The sequence below is a fragment of the Lates calcarifer genome, unplaced genomic scaffold (genome assembly GCF_001640805.2).
Source record: "Lates calcarifer isolate ASB-BC8 unplaced genomic scaffold, TLL_Latcal_v3 _unitig_1553_quiver_1754, whole genome shotgun sequence".
NCBI lineage: Eukaryota > Metazoa > Chordata > Actinopteri > Centropomidae > Lates > Lates calcarifer.
Window position 1 is genome coordinate 1 of NW_026115605.1, and position 24579 is coordinate 24579.

The 24579-nt window shown below is 42.1% G+C and overlaps 2 protein-coding genes and 1 pseudogene across 11 annotated transcripts; 1 reads left to right on the forward strand and 2 right to left on the reverse strand.

The window, feature by feature from the left end:
- Positions 1 to 571: 571 nt before the first annotated feature.
- On the reverse strand, positions 572 to 10533 carry LOC108889431 (calpain-7-like; annotated as a pseudogene).
- A 212-nt stretch (positions 10534 to 10745) lies between these two features.
- Positions 10746 to 16998, reverse strand: LOC108889433 (CD209 antigen-like protein E). 10 transcript variants are annotated; one of them, XM_018685867.2, is made up of 7 exons: positions 12583 to 13178; positions 12399 to 12452; positions 12172 to 12261; positions 11910 to 12080; positions 11652 to 11815; positions 11433 to 11545; positions 10746 to 11356 (listed from the first exon to the last, which is right to left on the reverse strand). In XM_018685867.2, the coding sequence occupies exons 1-7, from the start codon at positions 12644 to 12646 to the stop codon at positions 11233 to 11235; spliced, it is 780 nt and encodes a 259-aa protein (XP_018541383.1). In that variant the 5' UTR covers positions 12647 to 13178; the 3' UTR covers positions 10746 to 11232. The 10 variants fall into 10 exon arrangements, with proteins under 10 accessions (XP_018541383.1, XP_050923315.1, XP_050923316.1 ...); XM_051067358.1 differs by having other exon boundaries at positions 12387 to 12452; XM_051067359.1 differs by having other exon boundaries at positions 10747 to 11356; positions 12402 to 12452; positions 12583 to 13177.
- Positions 16999 to 19008: 2010 nt separating this feature from the next.
- Positions 19009 to 23989, forward strand: LOC108889434 (nestin-like). Its single transcript, XM_018685866.2, has 3 exons — positions 19009 to 20094; positions 21211 to 21335; positions 23944 to 23989. The coding sequence occupies exons 1-3, from the start codon at positions 19264 to 19266 to the stop codon at positions 23987 to 23989; spliced, it is 1002 nt and encodes a 333-aa protein (XP_018541382.1). The 5' UTR covers positions 19009 to 19263.
- Positions 23990 to 24579: the final 590 nt, after the last annotated feature.

A 24579-nucleotide genomic window follows, 5' to 3' on the forward strand; every position in this document is an offset into this window, starting at 1 on the left:
AACCAGAAGCGAGTGCTGAGAATTCACTTCTGTATCGATGAGGTGCTCACTGCAGCAAAATTAAAAAAAAAATCATTTCAACCCTGTTACTTCTCCAACATCCAGTCATTCCTGGACGTGGTCGTATGATTTGTGTCTTCTCATGAGGTCCATCAGAGCAGGGATGCTCATGAATCCATCTGGTGGAGGTACATACAGAAGAAATGCTGTCTTATCTTATTATGGTAAAAAGAGGTACCACTTTGCTGACTCATTTTTATTATTACGGTTTTGAAACGCCTTGATTCTGTTCTGTTCCATACTGAGGTTCCTGTTGATGACTTCTCATTAATAATTTATTCCTTCCCCATAACTGTGTATTATCGTCGCGTCAGTGTTGAAGTTGAAGCCAAAGATCTGTCCATTTATTTCAGCAAAGGATCCAGCGAGAGGGAACAGGGAAAGGCTGTTTGAGATGGTGTTTAGTTGAGGCTGTCAGTCACATTCTGGCTCTTTGGACTTAGTGGAGGCCTCGACGCCTCATCACATTCAAACAGAAATATCAGAAAAATCCCTTGATGTCCTGAAGTACCATCCTCCCGGTCCACGCCTCGTCCCCTCCCAGCTCCATCTTCATTGGAGCTGGAGACCTTGAGGGGCGAGGTACTTCCAAAGTCCAAGAAGAAGGGTCCTTCCTGTTTGGGCAGGAAGGTGGTGGGGATGACGTTGTAGATGCCTGCTGGGACGTGGTCCGCCTCCATGTAGCAGAAGCCACATCTGGAAAAAGAGAGAGAGGGAGAAGAGAGACACTTCAGATGGGAAGCTTCAATGGAGATTAAAAAACAGCAACACTATCAGACTAATTTGCAGAACACTTCACTCTTATGGTACAATTATAGAGTGAAGTGATGGACAGCAGTGTGTATATTCACACACGTTATCTCAGAAACATGGCCGACCTATGACACATCCTTGTCATGCTGATTTGTGTAAATGGTCACAGTAACACTTATTGTTTTGTGTCTGGGTTAGTAGCTGTTGCTGATGTCTGTGACAGCACACTGACATACTGTATGTGAGGTTAAAATATGCAAATAAAATGTTTGTGTTCAATGACATTTATATATAATGTATATATATATATATGTGAATATTTTCACTAGAGGTAAATCAACTCTAAAACACAATGTGGAAACGTCTCTGTCATTAAGCTAAAGCTATTGTTAATGATAAATGACAGATCAACTTACCATGCAACTGTATCTGGCATGTTTTATTATCATCAGAAAACTACTGACTGATAAAAACCTGCTGTAAATATCTGGGAGATGACTTCATGACAGTGTGACAATAAATGTCTCTGTCTCTCTCAGCGTGGTTTCATAATAATGTAAGGTAATACTGGGATATTTGAAATCTGAACGCCTTCTTTAGGTTCCTCTACAAGCATTCAAATGTCATTACTTGTTTCCAATCAAATTCTTAAGTGTAATTTCCTTCATTTGTTGTACATGTCTGTGTCTGTACAGTGAGGATTGGTGTGTAAAGATGGAACATGACCAGACTGTGAACCTCCAGCCATCAACCCGTGTTCCTGTGCTAATGGATGGAGTCCCAGCAGACCCTGCTGTGGGTCTGAAGACACTAAACATTCATTTAAACATGAGAGCTTTCTGCACTGAGGTCGACTGTACCTGTAATCTCCACTGCTCCTCTTCGGGGGAGGCCGCCGGACTCGGATCCCCCCACCGTCGACACCGTCACCATCTCAAAACCCGACACTGTACTGCCTGCACACACAGGCAAACAGAAAACCAGATGTCTGTACTACTACTTTACCTCTCAGATACTTAAATCAACCTCAGAAATGTGGAGATCTGTTTGAGGAGATCGATGCTACAAAAACAGCAACACACAAACATTTTAGAGCGAGTTAACGATCTGTCCGTTTGTCCCGTCTGTGGAGCAAAGTCAGGGTTTACAATAAGCACATAATTATTCCTGACCTCTTCACAGCCTGGACATGCTGGTGATATAAGAATTGAAGTTGACAGTACAGTCACACTCATTTGTACGCGACCGCAGAAAATACAGACAAGTCATTAATTTAACCTCATGACTTGAGTTATGTACATGAATTATTGATGTGAAAAGTGCAACAGAATATTTGTCATGTCGCTGGAATAAAGAGGCAGACTTTAACACTGAGTCATCCTGGTGTGTGTGTGTGTGTGTGTGTGTGAAGGCGAGAGACAGACAAAGAGCCAGAAGATTATTAGACGTTAATGCCACAGTGGAAAAGTCTCTGAGTCATCCTGTTAATGAGTCCTTAATAAGTCAGACAGATCCCTTTAAAATGAAGTGAAATGAAACCAGGAGAAGCACTTTCCCAAAGACTGCTCAGCACTGCTTTTCTTTCCATCTGAATAACAAATAATAACAAAGTACTGTCACTGTGATTCAGAAATGACAGCTGTGGGTTTGAGCCAATATTTCTGAGGTGCCACTTTTCTCCATTTCTAATTATGACCAACTTTTGTGTCATGAAATCATTTCTGAAACACCCCTCAGAAACCCCACTGAGAGGGTGAAGCTGAAGTGAACTGAGACAGATATGTAAAGTACACCACTATAAACAGAGCTGATGTAAACACAGCATGACACGGGCTGTACAGGAGGTTTTTGTAGACCACCACCTTTCATATAACTTGAAGGCACACTGACAGTTATTTGTACATGTCATTGCTTTTATGTCACCCTCTACTACACAAATAAACTCTAAACTCGGTGTTTGCCTTACCTGGATCCCCGGAGCTCGATGAGCAGGGGTCCAGACCGCTCCAGGTTAATCTGGTAGATGGGGTTGTGTTTATACGAGTCCTTATAGTTCCCACAACCTCCAGCGCTGAGCCCCTTCCACTGGCCGTTGATCTGAAGACATGAGAAGACACAATCATCACACATTAAAGTGCACCACATACACACATGATGGACGTCTATTTACTTGGTGTGTTAACATACCCTTTTGGTGTGAGTGAAGGGATTTGGGATCTTTGGAGAAGGTGAATTTGCATCCAGAGTACACCTAGGTAAAGAAACAAAACCTGTTATGTTCCACTGAACATGAGCTGATCTAACAAAGCATGAATATTCATAAAGATGAACAGCCAATGTTGTATTAAAGGAGCAAACAACATAAAGACTGATATTACTTTTTTTTAATCACCAACTGTGTAACACAAAGTGTAACATGTTTCTAAATGGATGGATATCTGACATAAATCTGTTGATTTATTCATGAATATCTGCACACAAAATAGATCTTTCATAGCAGCACTGTTCTGGTAAAAGAAACATCAGGAAAGAATCATGTTTCCTGCTTCTTGCTTTGATCTCTGGTGAAAACTTGGTGAACAAGAGAGAGTTCAATCAGTTATTCTCAGGACGGTTTTCAAAGAGAAACGCTGATCTAAGCTGAGAGGAGCTCGTACAGACACGTGAGAGCGCATATCTTTCTTTTTTATGAGTGATTTCAGTATAAACTCGTCTCCACAGTCCTCTCTGCAGTTCACAAGAGGAGTCCATCAATTATAAATTACTGAAAAAAAATATTTGGGTCACACGTGTATATACACACACACCAAACTCCCTCAGTTGGTCTTCAAGCATAAGTGGGTGTAACAGAGCAATATGGGAAGATGAGGAGAGGAGAAGAGCAGTCACTGTTCCTAACATCATTCCCCTGCATTACACTGACACAAAAACTAATGGCTGCCTGGAAAAGAACACATCATCTGCTTTGAAAGTAGCTGGTCTTCCTTCTTCTTTCACCACCAACAGACCCAGTTCAGAGCATGAAAGAAATGACCAGAGTGAATTCAGACAAAGAGATGCTGAAATGTTTGAGGCCCTGAGCCAAGTTTTAAAATCCTGTTGCTGATGTTTTTTCTCACCCGCAGTGTGTAGTTGATGGTGTTTTGTTTCTCGTACTGGGAAACCACCAGTGTGAACGTGTGTGTCCCCGCGCTGGTCAGTCTAACCTTGGTCAGGTAGTGTGGGCTGTTGATGCGGATGCCGTCGATGTAAGGAGGGGGATCCGCTGTGGATGAATGGATGAATGAATGAGTGACAGCTGAAGGGGACACTGTACAGCATTTTTTAAAGTGCCTGTGTCTGTTTTTAGTGAAAGTAACACTGTGTCTCAATGGTCGCCATCTTGGCTCTGCAGCAGAAGGTGAGGGACCACTGATGTATTTTCAAACTTGTGAAAAAGTCTGCTGCTGTGTGTTACAGAGTAATGTATGAGGAGAAGTTGAGGGGCTGTGATGGGATAATCTTTCTTCCTGACATCTGACCTTGTTGTGTGTGACTGTGGGGCAGAAATGAAGGCGTGACGGAGTGCTGCTGCCATCCACCTACAGTGCATATCTCACAGCTCAGTGCTGCAGAGAGAAATCTATCAATCCTTACCTGGGTAGTAAACCTTCTTCCCATCTGTCTTGTAAACGACCAGCGTGATAAACTCCCTGTTTTGTGCAAAATCATCCTGAACGAACAAACAGACAGACAGATAACAGCCATTAGATAAAAGCTTGGTGTTGAGGTTTGACCAAAGTAAGAACCTATCATAATACAGCTTTGTCAGTGTCTCCCAGCTCTGCATCTCTACCTTGTCAGTGATGTGTCTGGTGAGCAGCACCCACACAGCAGCTCCTCCTGCTGGACACTGGACCTCCAGCTTGTACTGTGGATTGTTAGCCAGGCTGTAGACGTCTTTCACTGGGCCCTGCTTCCCATCCCAGCTACTGCACACGGCACACAAACACACACACACTTCAGGCTGGGTCTGTATGTCAGGCTGTACTGGATCACTAACATGGAGGATTTAGTTTTTTTTGCCAGCTCCTCTGGTTAGTATTGATTTAGCCCTTTACCTGAACATTAACTATCACAGCTGAATGACTAACCCTACCCCGTCACACACACACCTGTGAATACAGGAGGACTCCTTGAACAGGGCAGGGTTCCAGCTCAGGTAGATGACATCGTAGTACTGACACAGGTCCTCCCATGAGATCCAGAAAACACCTGGAGAGCAACACAGCACAGCAAGATATATAATGCTGTTTTCATCTGTCCCGTGTGTCAGTGTGCAGGATTTAGTGGCATCTAGTGGTGGGAACACAGACTGCAACCAGCTGAATACCCGTCCCCTCACCCTTCCCTTTCCAAGTGTGTGGAAGCGTCTACGATGGCCGTCAAAATGACATCAACTACCACAACAACTACTCTGCTAGTCTGTAAAACTGCACGTAATAGGTGACATGTAAAAAGCTGTAACAAACTGTGGTATCAGCGTAAACACAAGAAAGGCCTGACATAAAGCCAGTGTCGTTTTGTCCATTCTGGGCTACTGTAGCAACATGGCAGGCTCCGTGGAAAAGGACCTGCTCCCTATGTGGATATAAATGGCTCACTCTAAGCGAACAAAAGCATAACGATTATTAATTACAGGTGTTTATACACTAGGAAAAACATACTTATGTATATTATTTCTGCCAAACGATACCCACACATGCCGTTTAAGTAGTTTGGATGAAGCTGCTGCTGAATTGTTAGCTTGTGGAATAAGGTCCTTGCTGCATAGCAGTCTATGTTTCCTCATTGTTATTATTTGAGTACTTCCCTGAATATAAAATGAGTCAGTCAGTCAGAGATGCAAACTCACACAGCATTCATTTATGTCCAAATCGTAGGTGCTGCATGTAGAAAAAAGAGTTGGAATACCATTATCAAACTTCTGTGCTGTCTTAGGGTCAAAGTTGAGGTATTTGAGGAGTTCAGGAGTCCAGTTCTTCTCATCTCGCTCACTGTAGCGGCCCTTCCACCGCAGATGACTCCATGGATTCTTCAGCTGCAGGAAACGCATTCCCTGCAAGAATAACGTAACAGCAGCTTCATAAAAACATCTCGTTTCCTCACCTGTTGCAGATTTTTACTGCCGCAAGCAGCTTAGTAAAAGAGTTGTGGCTGCCAGTCACCAGTGACACAACACACAAACCAACTCAGTGTGAACCAAATGCTTCACAAAGGTTAATACTTTCCATCCTCCCTCTGTCATCCTGAGCACTTACATTCTAATGCTACTTAAATTATGCCAACCTTGTATTCCCTGATGTCAAGAACAGCGTACGCGTGAGTTGGCACTAAACCCCATCTATCCCCTTCTTCCTCTGTCATCACTCCCGTTGCCGTGGTGATGAGGACGTCACCCCTGTGAAACCTAGAAGTGAAGAGAGACAGAAGCAGATATAAACAGAGCTACATGTGCATAAGTGAAGAACAGGAAAAAAGAAAAGGGGACAAGTAACTCGACTGAATCCACGTCTGTCCAGCATCAACTCCTCGTGAAAAATAATCGTGATCTCAGTATTGATTAAAATAACTGTGATTGTTGTGGAGAAAAGTCAGTTAATACTTGAAAACAACCTTTTCTGTGTAAATCAAAAATAAATAAAAATGAGTGTGTGTTTACCTCTGGAAGAGCATGCGGAAGGTGTCGTCCTTGCTGAATGACTGATTGTCAGAGTGCATAGCGATGCGTTCAGGGATCCATCCAGTGAGTGCGTGCAAATCGATGTTCTGTAACACACAACAAATATGAAACTACTTCTTCTTCTTACAGAGACATCAGATGTTGGTTTGTATTCAGTATGATGTCTGCTCAGACTGGCCTGGGCAAAATGAATGTCAAAGATTTACTGAGGCTGTTACAAACATCATGAGATACATTAAGGACACTGTGAATAAAACATTTACTCCAAGTGGTTTTAAAGTAGTTTGCGTCTCTTGGTTTCTCCACCTTCACTCACCGAGTTGGAACCGGGGAAGTCGTAGCCTCCCATCACCTTCATGTAGGCTTTCTCTATCAGAGACACCCAGAGCTCGTTCCTGTTGCTGGAGTAGGAGCACAGCAGCTCTCCGTTACGATCCACCGGCAGGTAGTCGTCAATAATCACCTGCAACAGGGACAGAGACAGGTTGTGGATCTCAGGGACGTTGAGCATAGAAGCTTGGGTTCTAGCTTGGTAGTAATTTTATGTCTGTGTTAGCCTGTCCATTCACAAACAGGAAAGTATGAGTATTTGCAACAAAAAACTTGATGAACTGGCTGTGGTTATCTGTCTTTTACCTTCCTGGGAACTCCATTGATGTGAAGTTTGACCATGTACTTCCCACAGGGGTTATACTCCGGTTCCCCTCGTCTGTTTTGAGGGAAGATGATGCTGTAAAACACACACACAAGCCAAGTGTCAGGGTCGATTCTTAACTCAGTTTTCTCAGAGGCTAAAGCTGAAACAGAAAGACAGACCCTGACCGACTGAAAACTGTGACAGAAAACAACATTTTAGTGATATTTTCGTTACCCTAGAAACACATTACAGTACCTGGTGATAAGCTTCTTGTTGTAGCGCCTCTCGTAGGCTGCGCTGATGGCTAGTGATGCCACAAAGGAACAGTCAGACACCACCGTCTGGACAAGGGGAGTGAATGTTAGTGATGTGATCGACAAAACATCAACTGCTGTGTGAGGATCCATCACTCAAATACAAACATTTACACACGTATGCAAAAAGAAAGAGTTTGACAGTTAAACATGTTTAACAGCATTTACATTTGGTGTTGTCACGCCATCTACTGGCTGAGTTCAAAGACACAAACACAGAGTAAATACAGCCTTATCAAAACTGCTGTTATAATCAACAACCAGAGGAGAACCTGCTGATGTAGGACAATCCTCTGACCTGTTTGATGCTGAAGCTGGACACAGACATGATCATGGTGGGGTTATTGCAGATCTCGTCTGGCCGGACCCAGCGGGAGAAGATGGCTTTCTGTTTGGGTGACAGTGCCAGTTTCCCTGTTTTGTCCCTGTTTGGAAGAATTAAAGGAAACAACAAATTAAATGGTGTTTACCTGAGACTCAGCCTCTCTCTCTCTCTGTCCATCACAGCAAACCTCGTCTAAATAATCGGACAGTTTGATGTAGCTTTGTTTAATTTTAAAAACAGCAGTTCAAACAGTATGCAGTAGGTTTTGGACAGATGATGACTGAAGCTGCACACCAATCATTTGAACCTTGGCAAACCAAGACATCATCATCATCAAATAACAGGACTCAAACTCACGAGAAAGGGACAGGAAAGGCAAATCTCTCCTTCAGGTCCACGCTCATGAAGGGCACATAGGCTATGCCGTTGATTGTAGATGTACTCCTGAAAATAAAAATGGACAGGATTAGTCCAACAAAACAGACTCACACGTACGTATTCATACAGGATTTGTAATTTCACTGCAGATTAAAAACATTCCCAGGAACTGCTTACTAAGATCTTCTGGTCAACTTTGTCTTTTTCCAGGACTTTTCCCTTCCTTGAAAGTAGTAGTAAAGAGTTTTCCCACATTTATCATTCGACAGTAGATCCCAGCCTCCTCACCTGAGCACCTCGATCTCCTCAGACGTGTAGCGCTGACCGTGCGGCTCGCTGGACTGGACCGCTCGGACCGGCTGGGGCTGAGGTCGGTCGTGGAGAGAGAAGTCCGGCCCGAGGGGGAAAAACTGACGAACTGGTCCCCCAGGAATGCCACCACTGGCAGGTTTGGTACCAGAGGGCCCTGTCCTGTCCTGAGTCGGGGTTGAAGTTGATTTGGACTGGGAATCTTTCAGACCTTCCGCTCTGAAAGAATATAATAACCAATCAGTGTAAAGAAATATGTTAATAAAAAACACAGATAGAATAACATGGTCATTTTTTACTTCTGGCACTAGCAGCACTAATTTTCACATCTACCTGTCTAAAGCCTGACGCGCTAGCTGCTTCAGCTTGGTCTGCAGCGCCTGGTCCGACGTCTCGTTGGACTGGAACACAGAAAGAGAGAAAAATGTGGAGGTTAATGTGAGGGAAGACCAAGTGAAAGTTAGTCAGGGTAATGACAAACAGAGGAGAGCAGAGCGAGCGAGCACTACCGTCTTAATGCACAGCTCCACAGCCTGAGTGTACAGTTCAATGGCTTCGTCATCATTTCCCTTCTCGTCCTCCTCGAAGGCCTGGGTGACCAGGAAGTGGGCGCGCTCCAGGTCCACCTGCTGCCGGGACTTCAGCGGGTCACTCTTCTGTGCCTGGACTGGGGTCAAAGGTCCAGAGTACATAGTAAATGGAATGTAAATATTGAAGAAAGACTCGCTAGTTTATTTGGTCTACCAACGTAAGACTGGTCAGTTTTGGTTAAGTCTGTTCATTTTATAGAATGTAACACGTGTTCCAGATGAACTGGACTGAAAACCATGTGAACAAATCCATTCAGCTCATCATTTTAAAGCAGCTGTTACAATGAAGTTTGTGTTTTATTTCCCAGACAACAGCAGGAACATACAGCAGCTACACAGAGTATTAAATGTCATCTACTGTGACTCTGGTCACACCCACGTACACACAAGCACACACCCATAAGTGTGCAGAGAGTCATGGAAAAAAGTTGTCAGACAGCAACTGAGAAAGTATGTCTGAAGGGCCCATTCAGTAACAGTCCTGAACAATTTCTTACTAATTACAGAAACCTCACCTCTGCAAGACTTTAGCTCGGATTACATAAACTGTCAGTGCACAGTAGGGGGAGCGAACAATAACATGTAACACAGTAGAAGCAGTCAAGCTGTAAAACACGATGAAGCTTAAAGTAGGAAAAGCGAAATAAAACCGTGGCTCCACTGTGTTTGTGGTCAGGTTAGCTTACCAGCATTGTGCAGAGCCTGGACACGATCCAAATATTCATTCACTTTGTCCTGGATTCCTTCCAGTTTGGACCCTGCCATGCCAGCATATATCAGCGCCTGGGCTGCCTCCTAATGCAAACAGTCATAAAGGAACTGGTGGCCATTACAATATTCACATGTGTCGGGTGTTGGCAGTGACAGTCCCACAACTGAACTTGATAAATATAAAATTTAGACATGTCGCCATCTTCTCTTTGATGTAATTATATGTCCTTTTATCAACATTTTAAAGCGACAGGTTACAAAATGCAAGTAAAAGTACAGTTAAACTTGTAGGAAAGGTGAGCTAAGTGCTAACGTTGACAGGTAGCAGCCGTTTACACCTGTTAAATTCAAATACACACTCACTTACCTTATAATAAAATACAGCCTCGTTATATTTGCCATTCTGGTCATACGTGACGGCTGTTTTGGCAAATTTGACAGCATCGAGCTCCAGTGCCGCGCAGTCCATCCTGAACACAACTTGTTGACAGGGTGACAAGCTCTGAGTTAGCCAGCTAACAGGCTAGCCAACCGCTAGCTCCTGTAATTTGCTAAATTAACGCAATATCTGTCCTTCACTCGCAACACAGTTCGTTTCATCAACTCGGGCGAAGCATAATGAAACCAATCCTGACAAGTGTCTTCAATCCCGTGGCCCAAACTGGCTGGTTAAAGCTGAGCTTTAGGTTGTGACAGAAAACTCTGTACTGGCGCATACCAAAACAACCCTGCTGTTTCCGGGACACGATGGCGCAGGCGCAGTAGATAAAGAAGCCCAAAATATAATGTGTTGCGTTCAAGTGCAGTAAGACATAGAAAGTGGCTGCTTCTTCGTTATTTTTACCAAATGTCACATGTATTGTACCAAAACAAAACAAAACAAAACAAAATCGTGCAAAATGTAACATTAGTCTTTATTTATATGAACAGATTTAAACTTCTACAATAAATAGATGTATAACATTATCATAGATTTGTTGTGTTTAGTGAGAATACTTTTAATTACGGTGAATTAGCTATTAGCAGTTCCTGTTTGCTGTGTTGATAAGCAGCTAGTGCAATAACTAACTCCCTCTTGTTTTAGAACACCTGTATGCACCTGTTCCCGTTCACAATAGTCATTTCAAACTTTACTCATTATTTCATCATGAGGTTCCTCTCGGAAATTAGATCACTACAACAAAAGAAAGAGAAGTATGTTGGGCTGTGAGAATTTGTTGCAAGGCAAGTTTATTTACTGTATATAACACACACACACACACACACACACACAGGGGCAATTTAACATGCTGCACTTAATGCATGAAAGTGATTAATAATCATTAAGTGACAAGCTGAGACAAAGTAAAATGAATAAACATACAATATATTTTTAGACGCCCATCTTGATCAAATCTGCTAAAAGTCTCACTGCTGAGCATTAACTGCAGTGTTTAAAGAGATAAAGCTGCTTTTTCACAGATCCATCGTTTCCTTTCACCACAGCTCACTGATTTCCATCCTTCTTTTTGATCAGAAACTGCACAGTGACCATCAACAGGAGTTTGTTTCCACAAGCTGAGAGAAAAACATGATGGTCAGATCAATGCTGATAGATTTTATCATTCAAAGTGTTCATCAATGTGTCTCTCACCTGTCAGCCAGATTAGTTCCATCAAACCACTTCCATTTCCCACCTTCAGCTCTCAGGCCAATCCAGTATTCAGTGAGTCCTTCACTGGGCACACTTAAACCACTGACATGATTCTGAGGACAACAGACAGTTATCAGAGATATTTAAATACAAGTACACTGTAAAATACTCTGAAGTTCATACAGGCTGTCAGAAATATTCCAACAGTTTTCTCATTACCTTCTCTTTTTCATCAGCTACAGTGACCAAATCTGAAATCTTTCCTTTGCAGTATTCTCGAGCTTCTTCCCAGGTTCTTTGGTCAGAAGGTTCAGCGTCATGATACGCGTAACAGCTGGACTGGAAGACACCCCAGCCTGTCTCACAAGCTTTACACTGTCTTACTGAAACAACAGAGACCAACTAATAAACAACATCACTGCACAGTGAGATTATTATTGTTTATTATTGGACCTGATTAAAGTGATCTGAACATACCATTATTTTTTGGGGGGCAGTAGGCATCAATGCTCCACTGAGCTTGAGTGACGCTGACCGCATTCTTCATCTCCAAGTCTTTTATTTGTTCAGTTAAGTTGTTCTTCTCTGTCTCCAGCTCCTGGTTTTTTGCAGTCAGCTTGGTGTTGTTTGCAGAAATGACCGAGGTAACTACAGTCAAACATACAGGAAGGAGCATTAACAGAGACATGTACATGTTTGCTCACAGATGATAAAGAGTCACTGTTGAGTTTATACTCACAGTAGATTCGAAGGGCCACAATCACCAACAGTATGAGCCAACACCCTGCTACTGTTGGAACAGACTGAGTGAAGGAGGGAGACTTCTTATCTGACGAAAAAATAAATCAGATGAATTATGTCACCAATGTTCTTTAAAACACTCAGACGTGTTTTAATGTTGACAATAGAAACACATCCTTCTTTTGAAACATCAAATATCCAGTGATTCTAAACCTTCACATTTACCACCTTCCACAGAGCACACTGCTGCATTAACATAGTCAGCTTCCTCAGGTTTCTCTGAAACAGTTCAGATCAAACATCAGGGTTCAAACACCAGCAGGAAATGTATAGATAGATAGATAGATAGATAGATAGATAGATAGATAGATAGATAGATAGATAGATAGATAGATAGATAGTATCTTACCTTCAGCTGAAGAAACATTGGGATTTTTGAACCTAACAGTCGGCTGCTGTGTTTTTCTGTTCATCCTGAACAAAGAATAAAGTTCGTCTGTGATCGTACATAAAGACTGAGGGAAGTTTTCACTGAGTGGTTTTTAGTTCTGTTTTCTGCTGCAACAGTTTGTCTCTGGTTAGCCACTAATGCTGAGCTGTGATGACCTGTGATGGGAAATCTAATCGCTCTGTCTCTGTCATGTCGTCTCACTCTGCTGCAGTTCACCTTTTATCACCTGACAGAAATGTACATCATAATCAAGGTTTTCTTCATTTCATTCAGCTGAGAATATCTGAGCTCTCTGCCACTGATGGATATGAAGATATGTAGAAAGAAACCAGGCCTGGTAGAACTTTTCAGTTGTTTTCATGGCACCAAAATAGTTTGCAGGGAAACTGTAGGAACATACAAATGTATGTGGAAGCAGATGAATGTATGGTCAAAATGAAAAAACATCAGGAGCCAAAAACCCATAAAAACATTTGTGAAAACTGCTCATCATATCCTGAAAACAGACAAACCTGTAGAACTGAACAGGATTTTAAAGGATTCTTGTTGCTGGTAAAGAAACATTCAGGCTTTTTAAAGCAACAGTCCACCACGGTGTTTTCCTGTTCATCCTCTACAAAGCATGAAATTCAAGTGTAGAGTGTAGTGACTTAAAGCTCACAGAGTGTGTGGTGTTTATGTATGTTAATGGTTTTAACCCACACTGTGTCTGTCACGCCTTCTGGCTGCTGCGGTTCATCTTGTATCAACCAACAGTAGTTTTGATCACAATCAAATATATTTGTCTCTTTCTGTCTGCTGAGGATGGAGATGCATCTGACCATCAAAACCTCCACTATTTAACACACACAACTTGTGTTTCAAGAAAAAGTCAGTGACAGCACTGAGCGGCAGAATCTTTATTCACTGTAACAGATTCAAACATGAATGTGCTTCCACTGAACTGTCACCTGAACAGAAAAAGACTCTTTACATCAGAATACAGACACTTCAGAGCACAGCCTCAGTGTCATACTGCAGAGAGGTAATGCAGCTCCCTCTGCTGGACAATCAGCACAAACTATGTCAAATCTTCCATCCAGCAGACTGAGCAGTCTTGTTGGTCCCTCTCATCAATCTGCTGATATACAAATAATAAGCACTGAAAGTCTAACGCAGTAAAAAGAAAAGCACAAACAAAGTCCTTAATGATCAACAGTTTACTGCCCTTTTAGCTCAGTCACTGTGTTTTCCTTCATGCTGCTGTCAGCAGTCACACTCACAGTACCTATATCATCTAATATCTAACTGCACATATACATTACATCAGTGAGTGTCTGATTTTTGTTTCACACACACACACAAAGCTCACACACAAGCAGCTTTAAAAATAATGTCATTTTTGTTTTTTTAAATAAAAATGGTGGATATAAATCTTCATAGCTTAATATTTATAAACCAGCTGATGCTAAGTTCCATGTGATTATTTCTTACAGACTATCCAGAGACCTTCTCAAGTTTAACTGCAGTGTTTAAAGAGATAAAGCTGCTTTTTCACAGATCCATCGTTTCCTTTCACCACAGCTCACTGATTTCCATCCTTCTTTTTGATCAGAAACTGCACAGTGACCATCAACAGGAGTTTGTTTCCACAAGCTGAGAGAAAAACATGATGGTCAGATCAATGCTGATAGATTTTATCATTCAAAGTGTTCATCAATGTGTCTCTTACCTGTCAGTCAGATTAGTTCCATCAATCCACTTCCATTTCCCACCTTCAGCTCTCAGGCCAATCCAGTATTCAGTGAGTCCTTCACTGGGCACACTTTTATCACTAACGTATTTCTGAGGACAACAGACAGTTATCAGAGATATTTAAATACAAGTACACTGTAAAATACTCTGAAGTTCATACAGGCTGTCAGAAATATTCCAACAGTTTTCTCATTACCTTCTCTTTTTCATCAGCTACAGTGACCAAATCTGAAATCTTTCCTTTGCAGTTTTCTCGAGCTTCTTCCCAGGTTCTTTGTTTAGAAGGTTCAGCGTTATTATACGCATAACATCTGGACTGGAAGACATCCCAGCCTGTCTCACAAGCTTTACACTGTCTTCCTGAAACAACAGAGACCAACTAATAAACAACATCACTGCACAGTGAGATTATTATTGTTTATTATTGGACCTGATTAAAGTGATCTGAACATACCTTCATTTTCTTTGGGGCAGTAGGCATCAATGAGCTTCTGAGCTTGAGTGACGCTGACCGCATTCTTCATCTCCAAGTCTTTTATTTGTTCAGTTAAGTTGTTCTTCTCTGTCTCCAGCTCCTGGTTTCGTGTTGTCAGGTTCTGTTTTTCTGCAGTCAGGTTTGCGATCTTGCTCTCTGCGACAGCATAGGTTCGTGTCAGGTTGCCAACCTTTACTGTGAGATTGTCGACGTTTCTCTTTAGGTTTTCATTTTCTGAGCGGAGAATGTTGTTGAGGTTTGTCAGGTTGTGATTCTCATCCAGTAGAGCCGTTTGGTTGTGTTTTAACTCATTCACTTGATTTGCATCTCTTAATGTAAAAACTGCAAAATGAAAATGAGCTTAATGGAGAGTAATATTACCATTTTTTCCTGACTCTGTAGCTTTCCAGAAGTTTGTGTTTCTTTAATTTAGGAGATCAACAAATCCCATGAAAAGACTGAAACCAGCAGCGTGTTAATCTTTCTCTCAATATTTTCAGACTCTTTACTTGTCTGTGGCCATCACTCCCAGACCACTGGTTCCTTCTCAAGATGGTAACTGGAAAGAATTTGTGCAGCTGCAGATTTGCAGATCTATCAGGCTCTGCTGCACAGCAGTACATGTTAGTAGGATCAGTTCGGTGTTGGTTTGGGTCATAACATGGGATCTGATGACAGCAAGAAAAATATCACTTTGTTTTCTACACTGTGTGTTGTTGCCTGTGTCTCATATGAAAGCCACCTATAAATTCACAGTCATATTCAGCTGAGTATATAAAATACTGCATTTTATTTTGAAGTTTGATTTAACTGAGTTAGGGTTAGGGTTTTGATGATGCAGATATCAAGTTACAGTTGTGTTTGAGTCTGAGTTCGTGCGTGGACCGGCTGTTTTGTGTACTTACGGTAGATGAGGACGATGGCTATCACCAAAACGACACAAAGACTGACCAAACTGCAAACCACCACCTTACAGCAGCAGCTGTTGTTGTCTGCTTTCTTGTCTGGTAAGAATTCTGCTGAGACAAAACAACAAATACAGATGTTAGGCTGCGGCGTTAAACAAATCATCAAACATTTCATCTTTGTGTTTTTACATAGCAACTGATAGACTGTGCTGGGAGTAACAGTATATTCTGTAATAGTTGCGGCTGGAACATTAGTTACAGCTGAAGCACTCGTCCTACACTACAGATTTTTTCAATAAGCTCAGACTTGAGATATAAAATTCCTAATATGGGTGAAACTAAAAAAAGGATCCTACATTTCCCATAATACAGTTTAAAAGATGTAGGTATTTCCCAGATAAGGAAACTACTCAAACTCCACACCCCAGTTGTTATTAACCATGCCATGAACGAGCAGCTATGCAACTGTTTCTACATTCTGCTCAGCTCCTGAAACTACTTCCCTTTTACTGTAGTAAGAGTAATGGTTGCAGTAGTACTAACAACATTATTTTGTGCACACAGTTGTATTTTTTCCCAACTTACGGCTTGTGTCAGCAGTTTGCTCGGGCGCCTCGTTTCGTACCTTCACTTCATCGTACACAGTTTCCTCCTCCTCCTTTTGAACTGACAGGTTGAAGGACACAATCTTGTGAGTCGTTGCTGTACAGTCTTGAAATAAGCATTTTCTTCTTGTGTTGATGATAAATTGACTCTTTTAGAGTGAGAAGTCACTCTGTGTTTCCCCCAGAACTGTACTCTGCAGACCTTTGCAGGACATTCAAACTATTCGCTAAAACACAATATTATGAAATTCTCTTACAGTTTGAGGATCACACAGGAAAAGGGGAAACTGCCTTTGACGCTTCACAAGTGACTATTTTATTCCTCATCCTCGCCTGGTTCAACGTAACCAGCAAACAGCATTTGCACAGTCACACCACTGAGTCCTGCTCTGGACTCCACTCACTCACTCTGATTTAATTAACTGGATTTAAAAAACAGACTTACCCTCTGATCGGGGATTTTTTTTGGTTTTGAATACAACTGAAGCGTAGTTAACCTCCTCCTCTGCCATCGCTACAGTTCTCCTGAGTCTTATCTGACTTGCAGACAGTGAAGTTCCACTGTAATTGAACCACAGAGCATCCTAATACGAGAAGTGGTTGTTTCCCGTGTTCAGTCAATTCTGTCGCTCAGACCTTGAAATGAACAACTTCTGCTTTTGGTTGAGAAAGTTATTTGCATCCACACAACTGGCTGGGTATGAACGTCAGACCATGTGCAGTGTTATCTTGCACTGTAAAAAGTTAATCTAAAACAGATGGTAATAATGCAAACAGTGTACATACAGAGAGATGATGGCTAATATGGAATGTGGACGTCAGATGTTTGCTTGAAAATGAATAACAACATAAGGGAAAGAAGGACTGAAGCTTGGCCATTAAAATGGGTATTTGTGGTCTCGAGGTGATGACTTACTGAATTTGGTGAAATATGTTGGATATTGAGTCTTTTTACTGTTTTAGTGACCAACCCCTCCACCCTCCAGCCTAATCTTTACTTTGTTGTCTGTACATAGTAACATGCAACTCTTTTTGAAGTTACATCCTAAATTCTGTTGAGACATAAACATTTACATCATGAGGTGCATGAATTGTGTTGTTTAAAGGGGAAGTAAAAGATGCAAAATCATCTTCCTAATCTTGAGATAATGACATTTTTGTTGTTTGCTTGTTGTTAAACCTCAAATATTAAATTCCTCCACGTTTGCTGCTGAAGATCTGCAGCAGGTCAAAGATCTTTCATAATAAACTGTGAAAATGTGGTGGATAGTGTGAATATTTCATTTTCAGTCTGGCTTGGTTAATGGTGATATTACTTTGTTGAAGAGCAGATGAGATCAGTTCTCTGCTAGAGTCGTCTGAGTGGAGCTAATGAATAATTACGGAGAGGAAATAATTTTATATCTAGTTGTACGTCACTGATGTCATCGAAACTAATACACAAATACAGTCATCAGGGTGATAAACAAAGGAACTGACAATGTGAAAGCACTGCAAGTTGCATGATATGTTTTTGTAGATTCAGACCTTTCCTCTGGTACATGTATGTTTAGCTGTGCAGGCTTCCTCATCTCCACTAGATGGAGATGAGGAAGCCTGACTGAAGCTTTCCCTGGCATCACTGAGTATCCATTCTGTGTAAAATATATCTTCACTATCATTAGTAATGTATTCGCTCCCTTTACTCTGCAGATACTGTTTGTTGAGGCTTCTGGAGTTGATGACTTTATGTTATTCATAGGGAAGTGAGCACACTTTGCATTATTTGGCCTAATCATTAACTAACCTTCCTACATGCAGCTTCCAAATACGCAGCAGGAAACAGGTGAAACTCTTAGGAATGAATGTAGAAGGAAGTTCTGAGCGCAGCTCGTCACACAGCTAATGAGTAAAAGCTTCATTAATGGTCTCTTCCATGTCATGACTAAAAGAACTATTTTTCCAAAAACATGTCTTTCTCGTTTTTGGATTTCAACATGATTTGTCTCAACTTGATTCAATTAATTTTCACCATGAAAATCCCCTCTGACACTTTATGTTTTTGCAGCTTTCAGCAAAAGGATGTTAGAAATTCTTGAGTAACTCGTACTCTCTCAATGTGCTGCTTAGTTTCACACTTTCCAGCAGGTTTTTTTTTCCTCATGTGTCAGCTTCATCTCATTCAGAGTGCTGTCGCCAAAGGGTTAAAAACAGACAAAGAACACTGAACACATCACACCAGTTCTCAGGTTTCTGCCGTACAGCTGAGTTTAAAGAACTATTCTTTGTCTGTAAATCTCTCAAGTTTTTAGGATCAAGATACATCTTTAGCTGTCATTTACCATTCAAACTCTCTCTGCCTTTCAGATCATCAGGTAGCAATCTTTTCACCATTCCCAAGTCCAAAGTAAAAACGGAGAAGCACCTTACTCTGAGCAGCTTTAAATCGAGGTTAGACATGTTTATATTTTTGCCTTTGTGCAACTGTGACAGGAAAAGACAGCAGGAAATGAAAAGTGGAGATTTCACGAAGGATACCGGGATGAGGAGTGCCAGTGGTGAAAGAGTTAACCCTGGAAATTACATCACTCCTTCTCTCTGCCCTTTCCCATCTCTTTCAGCCTTCCTACTCCGCCCATCCATCTCATCTCATCTCTCCCTCACCATTTTCTCCCTCTCCATCCTCTCCTCCCTCTCCAGCCTTCAGTCTCCTCCCTCTCCAGCCTCCTCCCTCCCTCTCCATGTGCCCAGCCCCTTCATTAACTCCAGTATGAAAGGAAAGCCTCTTGCCTGCAGTCACACTACCAGATCCTCACAGGAGCCTCACTCACACGAACCCCTCCTCCCCACATACTGACTCAGGCCTGGGCACAGATACAGTTGGCTGCCAAACCATAATCAGTGTACCTCTGAGTGAGGCCTTTTTTCTAACGCTGACATGGAGCTCCACAGTGTACTTAAAACCGTCCACCACAGCCACCTGGGTGAGGAGAAGCACCAGATGCTGAACTTGAACCGACGCCTGGAGACCTATCTGAGTCGGGTCAAACTCCTGGAGGAGGAAAATGTGCTGCTTGCGCAGGAGATTGAAGCTCTGAGACGCAGCAATCATGGAGCTTCAACGCGCAGGAAGGGCTTGGAGGAAGGGGTGCGGCAAGCAAGACTGGAACTGGATGCAGCCTGGAGGGCCAGGTTCCACACAGAGCTGGAGGTTGGCAGGCTGACTGAAGAGTTTCAAGCCCTGGACCTTCAGAGACAGAGGGAGGCTCAAGCCCACGTGAAGGCCAAGACAATGCTGCAGCAAAGCAAGAAGGAGCTGGAGGAGGAAGAGAGGGCGCAGATCTGGCTGAGAGAGAAGGTCAGTCAGCTGGAGCATGAGATGAGGCACCTAATTCAAACCCATCAGGAGGATGTGGCCCACCTGGAGGCCACACTGACCCATTCCAGAGCCACAGTGCCACTCACATTGGCTCAAAGAGGCAATCAAACACCAAACCTTCTACAGCTGGATCAGGAGTTCTCCCAGAGGGCCTCCAGGGCATGGCAAGAGGCAGCAGAGGCTTATCAGGGCCAGTTAGCTCAGGTAGAGGAGTCGCTTCACCAGGCCAGGAGCCGTTTGACCCAAGTGGGCCAGGAGAAGAGCGAAAGCCAGTTGAGGCTCCAAGCCCTGGAAAAGGAGATCGCCTCAGCTCAGGACGTCAGGCTGCATCTGGAGAAGACGGCAGCTCAACAGAGACACAAACACAGCCAGGAGATCCAGCAACTCCAGGTGAGTGCACAACACTGATACCTGCCAGGTGCTACAGATCCTGTTAACTGGAAAATGTCAGAATGTCAAAAATGACAAATAACCATCAGAACTCAAACTGGTGCTGTAAAAACCTGCAGTTATTAAGTGACTTAAAAATGATAATGACGGAACGAATTAATGACCACAGCTGATTCATTTAGTGTCAATCATTTGTGTTTGTATACATATTTATGAATCTCTGTCTTCCAATATATACTATCACAGAAGAGAGTTTCTTCTCACTAGAAATGTCTTGCCATTTAAATTACTGCTTTGCTGATTTATTCCTCTTTAGAGAAGTTAGAAAAACAGGTCTGCATGAAAATAATCCCCATGAGAACATCTGTTGCTGCATGAAACATACAGTCAGTCACGGTGTTCGATGCCTGTGTCAGTTTCACATAAAACATGTAGGTGGTTTACAATAATGTTACAAACCACAGGGGCATGTGAACACTTGATGATCATCATCTGCATGACTGCATGAGTCAAAGGTTCAAGCACATTTACTATTACATGCCAGATATGTATGACTGGTAAAGTCTTTAAAAATCATATAATCACCAGATGACCCTGTTGTTCCAACTGTAATGACCACATCAACAGTTTTTTTGACGTCTCATTTCCTGGTAAATATTCAAGGCCTTTAGTAACATGCCAGATGTCCCACTGAAGGCTTTTAAGAGCACTTGTGACTTTTTCCCTAAGGGCCTGTCCCCCCTCAGTATGCTCATTTCATATTCTGATGCACTGAAAACCATTTGGGTCTGAAAGGGGCTGGGGAGCCATATATTTGTAGACTGGGTCTGTTGGGATTAGTTCTAGGTCACAGTGAGGTCGTAGAGGTGAAGTCTCACTGTGTGGTCCTGAATAATTAGCAACAAGATTACATGGATGTGTAATACTAATATGCAGCTATAATATAACAGCATTCCACTTTAGGTGGAAGGTTTCCTCTTGCTAATATTTGAACAACCAGAAACAGTGGAACAAAGAATGTTTACTTGCACCTAATGAGCACTCATACAATGTAAGAATACTTCCATGCCTTTTTTTGACTGCTTCCTCTTCCTGTTTCCCATCCTGTTTTGGCAGGCACACTTGGAAGGCCTGGAGGCAGAGAGAGAGGAGCTGGGCCAGCAGATCGATCATCTCCTCCTGGAGAACCGGGGCCTGCTGCAGATGAAGATGTCTCTGGGCCTGGAGGTCGCAACTTACAGGTACACTGCGCAGTCTGCTGCTTTTACACATCGAGCAAATCTGATTTCTGAAGCACCCTCAATTAAGAGGTCTGTCACAAAAATGACTTTCTACATTGGTGCCAAGAACTTTTCCAGGAGACATTTAGAATGATGTATTGATCTCACGTCTGTGTATTAGTTATGAAGCTATGGTAGGTAGCTAGGTATCAGGTTTCTTTAATATCTACACAAACAGAAATCTAAACACAACAATGTGAAGACAGAGACTTTTGCAATATTTTGCCCATAACCACAGTGTCATAAAATCACTGACTCATATCTAACTGGAGAGAAATATGTTTTGTGATCCCTGTGCCTCAGTAACACCACAAGGATTATCATGATATTGGTGCCAGAGTATTGATAACTTAAAAATATTCCAAAACGATGATCATCTATCTCGTACCTGTGACCGTCAGGGGTTGAGACCGGTCAGATTGTGCAACAAAAGTGCTGATTTGCTTAAATTTGGAATGTACTGTTTCTGCAAACTAAATCTATCGCATCAAATGTACATTTGCAACATGTTCACCTTACATTGCACTTTGTACTGTTACCTCACTGCACTGCAATACACTACTAACTGCATCTCATGACATTAGAGTTTAGAATTGAAGAGCAGGCAGAGTGTGGATTTCACAGTGTGGTTTCAGTTACTCTGCTGTGAGAAAGCAGAAACTGTGGTTACACACTGATGTTAACGCGTTAAGACTTCACAAATAAATAAATAAATTAAATTAATTTGACTTGACAAAGGAGGATGATCTAGGGAACCCTTTTTATGTCAGACAGATGTGGGATCAATGCTACATTTAATACCGATTTCAACACTCGTATTTGTGTGTTTGATGATTGATAAAAGTCTCATCATAGGAGATGACTGCATCATGTGTTTCCCTAAACCAATTTTCACAAAATGCTCAGTCTTTATGACGAAATGATAAACTCATTGTTACAATCACATGGAAATCCAAACTGTGATATTGATATTGACTTTTAATTATCTGCTCTGCTTCATCAAACTTTATCGTTATCAAGCTGCTGCTGAAAGAATTCTGAACGTTTATGTGTTACATAAAGGACTACTCTTATTTGGGGAAAATTGATTTTATATGTGTGTACAACTAAAGCTAAAACAACTTGTTGGTTATTTGATCATCAGAAAATTTCTCAGCAACTATGCATTGATAATCATTTTTGGCTGGACCACAACATTGAGTGAATGAGTGATATAGTTAAACAATGGTCGGGCGGCTTTCTGACTTTCCCATTTTCCATCACTCATCATCAGAGATTGCAACTCGTTTCTGTTTGCCAGCTCTGATACCGTCAGCTCCGGTGTCAGATGTTCTCAGAGTCCCATCTGCCTGCCGAGAACCACATGCCCATCGAGGGAATGTGCACAGCTAAAGCACAAACTACCGGTGTTATGGAGTAATCAGTGGCTGACAACACTCCCAGCAGCCCAGCAGGAAAGACACTTGACACCATACATGGTCCAGTCACATGCTAGGTTTTACCCAGTCCTGGTTACGTAAAAATGCCACAAGGGAGGGTCTTATAGACCAAACAATTTAAAATAATCAGCAGATTGATTCATCATTTTTAGTTGTAACTAACCTCTAAGGTATCAGGATACAACAACCAAGATGGAACTGTTTGTCCATACCTGTTACTAAATATCAGCACACATGTCCAACTGAGATATCTATGTAAACTCTGATTTAGATGCTTAGTTCAACTTATTCAGACACTGCTTCTCAGTAACAGCCTAGACAAACACTCTACGATGGGTGAGAGAAGCTGATGAATAAAGACCCGTCCGCCGCCGGTGCAGTCGTCTGGACTAGGACTAAAGGTCATCTCATTGAAACAGCAGCCTCTGTTGTCTTGGAAAAAGAAACTTATCCATTATGGAGCTCTATGGTGGTGTCTCCTTGCTCCTTCCCCCACCTCCTCAAAATATTGACCCTCACCCTTCAGTGAAGAGCAACCGATTTATGAGCTGAGGGAGTCTAGAATAACAGCAGAGGGGAACGGGAGGGGGGAGGACACAACTAGAGGACAAATTTCAATGTCATTCACTGCACATAAAACTGATGTTATACTTAGATGTTGTGTATTGCAAAACTATATTTAGTATTTTAATCTTAATCTTGTAAAGAAATGCAGAAAGCAAAAGAAGTTAATACTCCAGACACGCATGGAGACGAGTGTGGTCCACATGTGTGAGTGAAGACAGTGGTGTTAGTGCTGCATGGACTGCTTATAATATCTGCTGCCATTTTGTGTGTGTCCACTCTGTGTGTGTGTGAGGAAATGATGGTAGAGGTTTGTGCGCTGCAGATGGCTCCTCAATGGCGAGGCCACTCCTTCATTACCATAACAACAGGCCTCAGTCTGTTCCTGCTGCTCAAGAGCAACAAAAGTCGCTCTTCGTTCCTGTTCCCACCCACTTCTCTGTATGCATGATATCAGCATTCACTCATCTACATCCTAAACATCACAATATTACCACATCTTCAGACTGCACAGAACTTGAAGTTGTTGAATGTAAACCTGTCTCTGCTGTTGTCTGTTTCTGCAGAGCTTTACTGGACAGTGAAAGCCTCAGGGAGACAACTCTTTGCTAAATCAGTCAAGAAACATTCCACTAAAGGTAATTAAATGAATAAACAATATCCATACATCAGCACCATGTCAGTGTTTAGTGCCTCAATATGCTGCATAAATCCTCTCCTTTACTTTCACTTGAATACACACCCTTGGTAAAGGTATAATTTCACTTAAGTCTAACTAAAAGCCCTCAGAGTGGGGGACATGGTTGATACAATTTGTGATCACATTAGTTTAACTGGGGAGTGGTAGGGGGAGGTTGCTATGGGGGCTGAGCTAGGCACTTTTGGTCCTGTAATGCAAGCCACCTAAGACAGTCCCCAAAGGTTATTGAGCCATATGGCTTTGCTTTCCGGTAACTTAGACAACAGTGAAAGGAAATGACAATCAATATCTCCCATTAGTGTCCAGACTCCTTTGAGAACCTATGTTTTAATAATGCTTTGAGGGGGCAGGTTCTGCACAGTATTTGTCACATTAAGATTACTGGGGATTATTTGAAGTAGTAGTCAGCGCTGTGTGGGGATATCGAATGTCTTCAGATACGGGATATTTGGCAGAATTGTTATGCAAATATGGTTGATTTCATCTAAACGCATTGTATTCA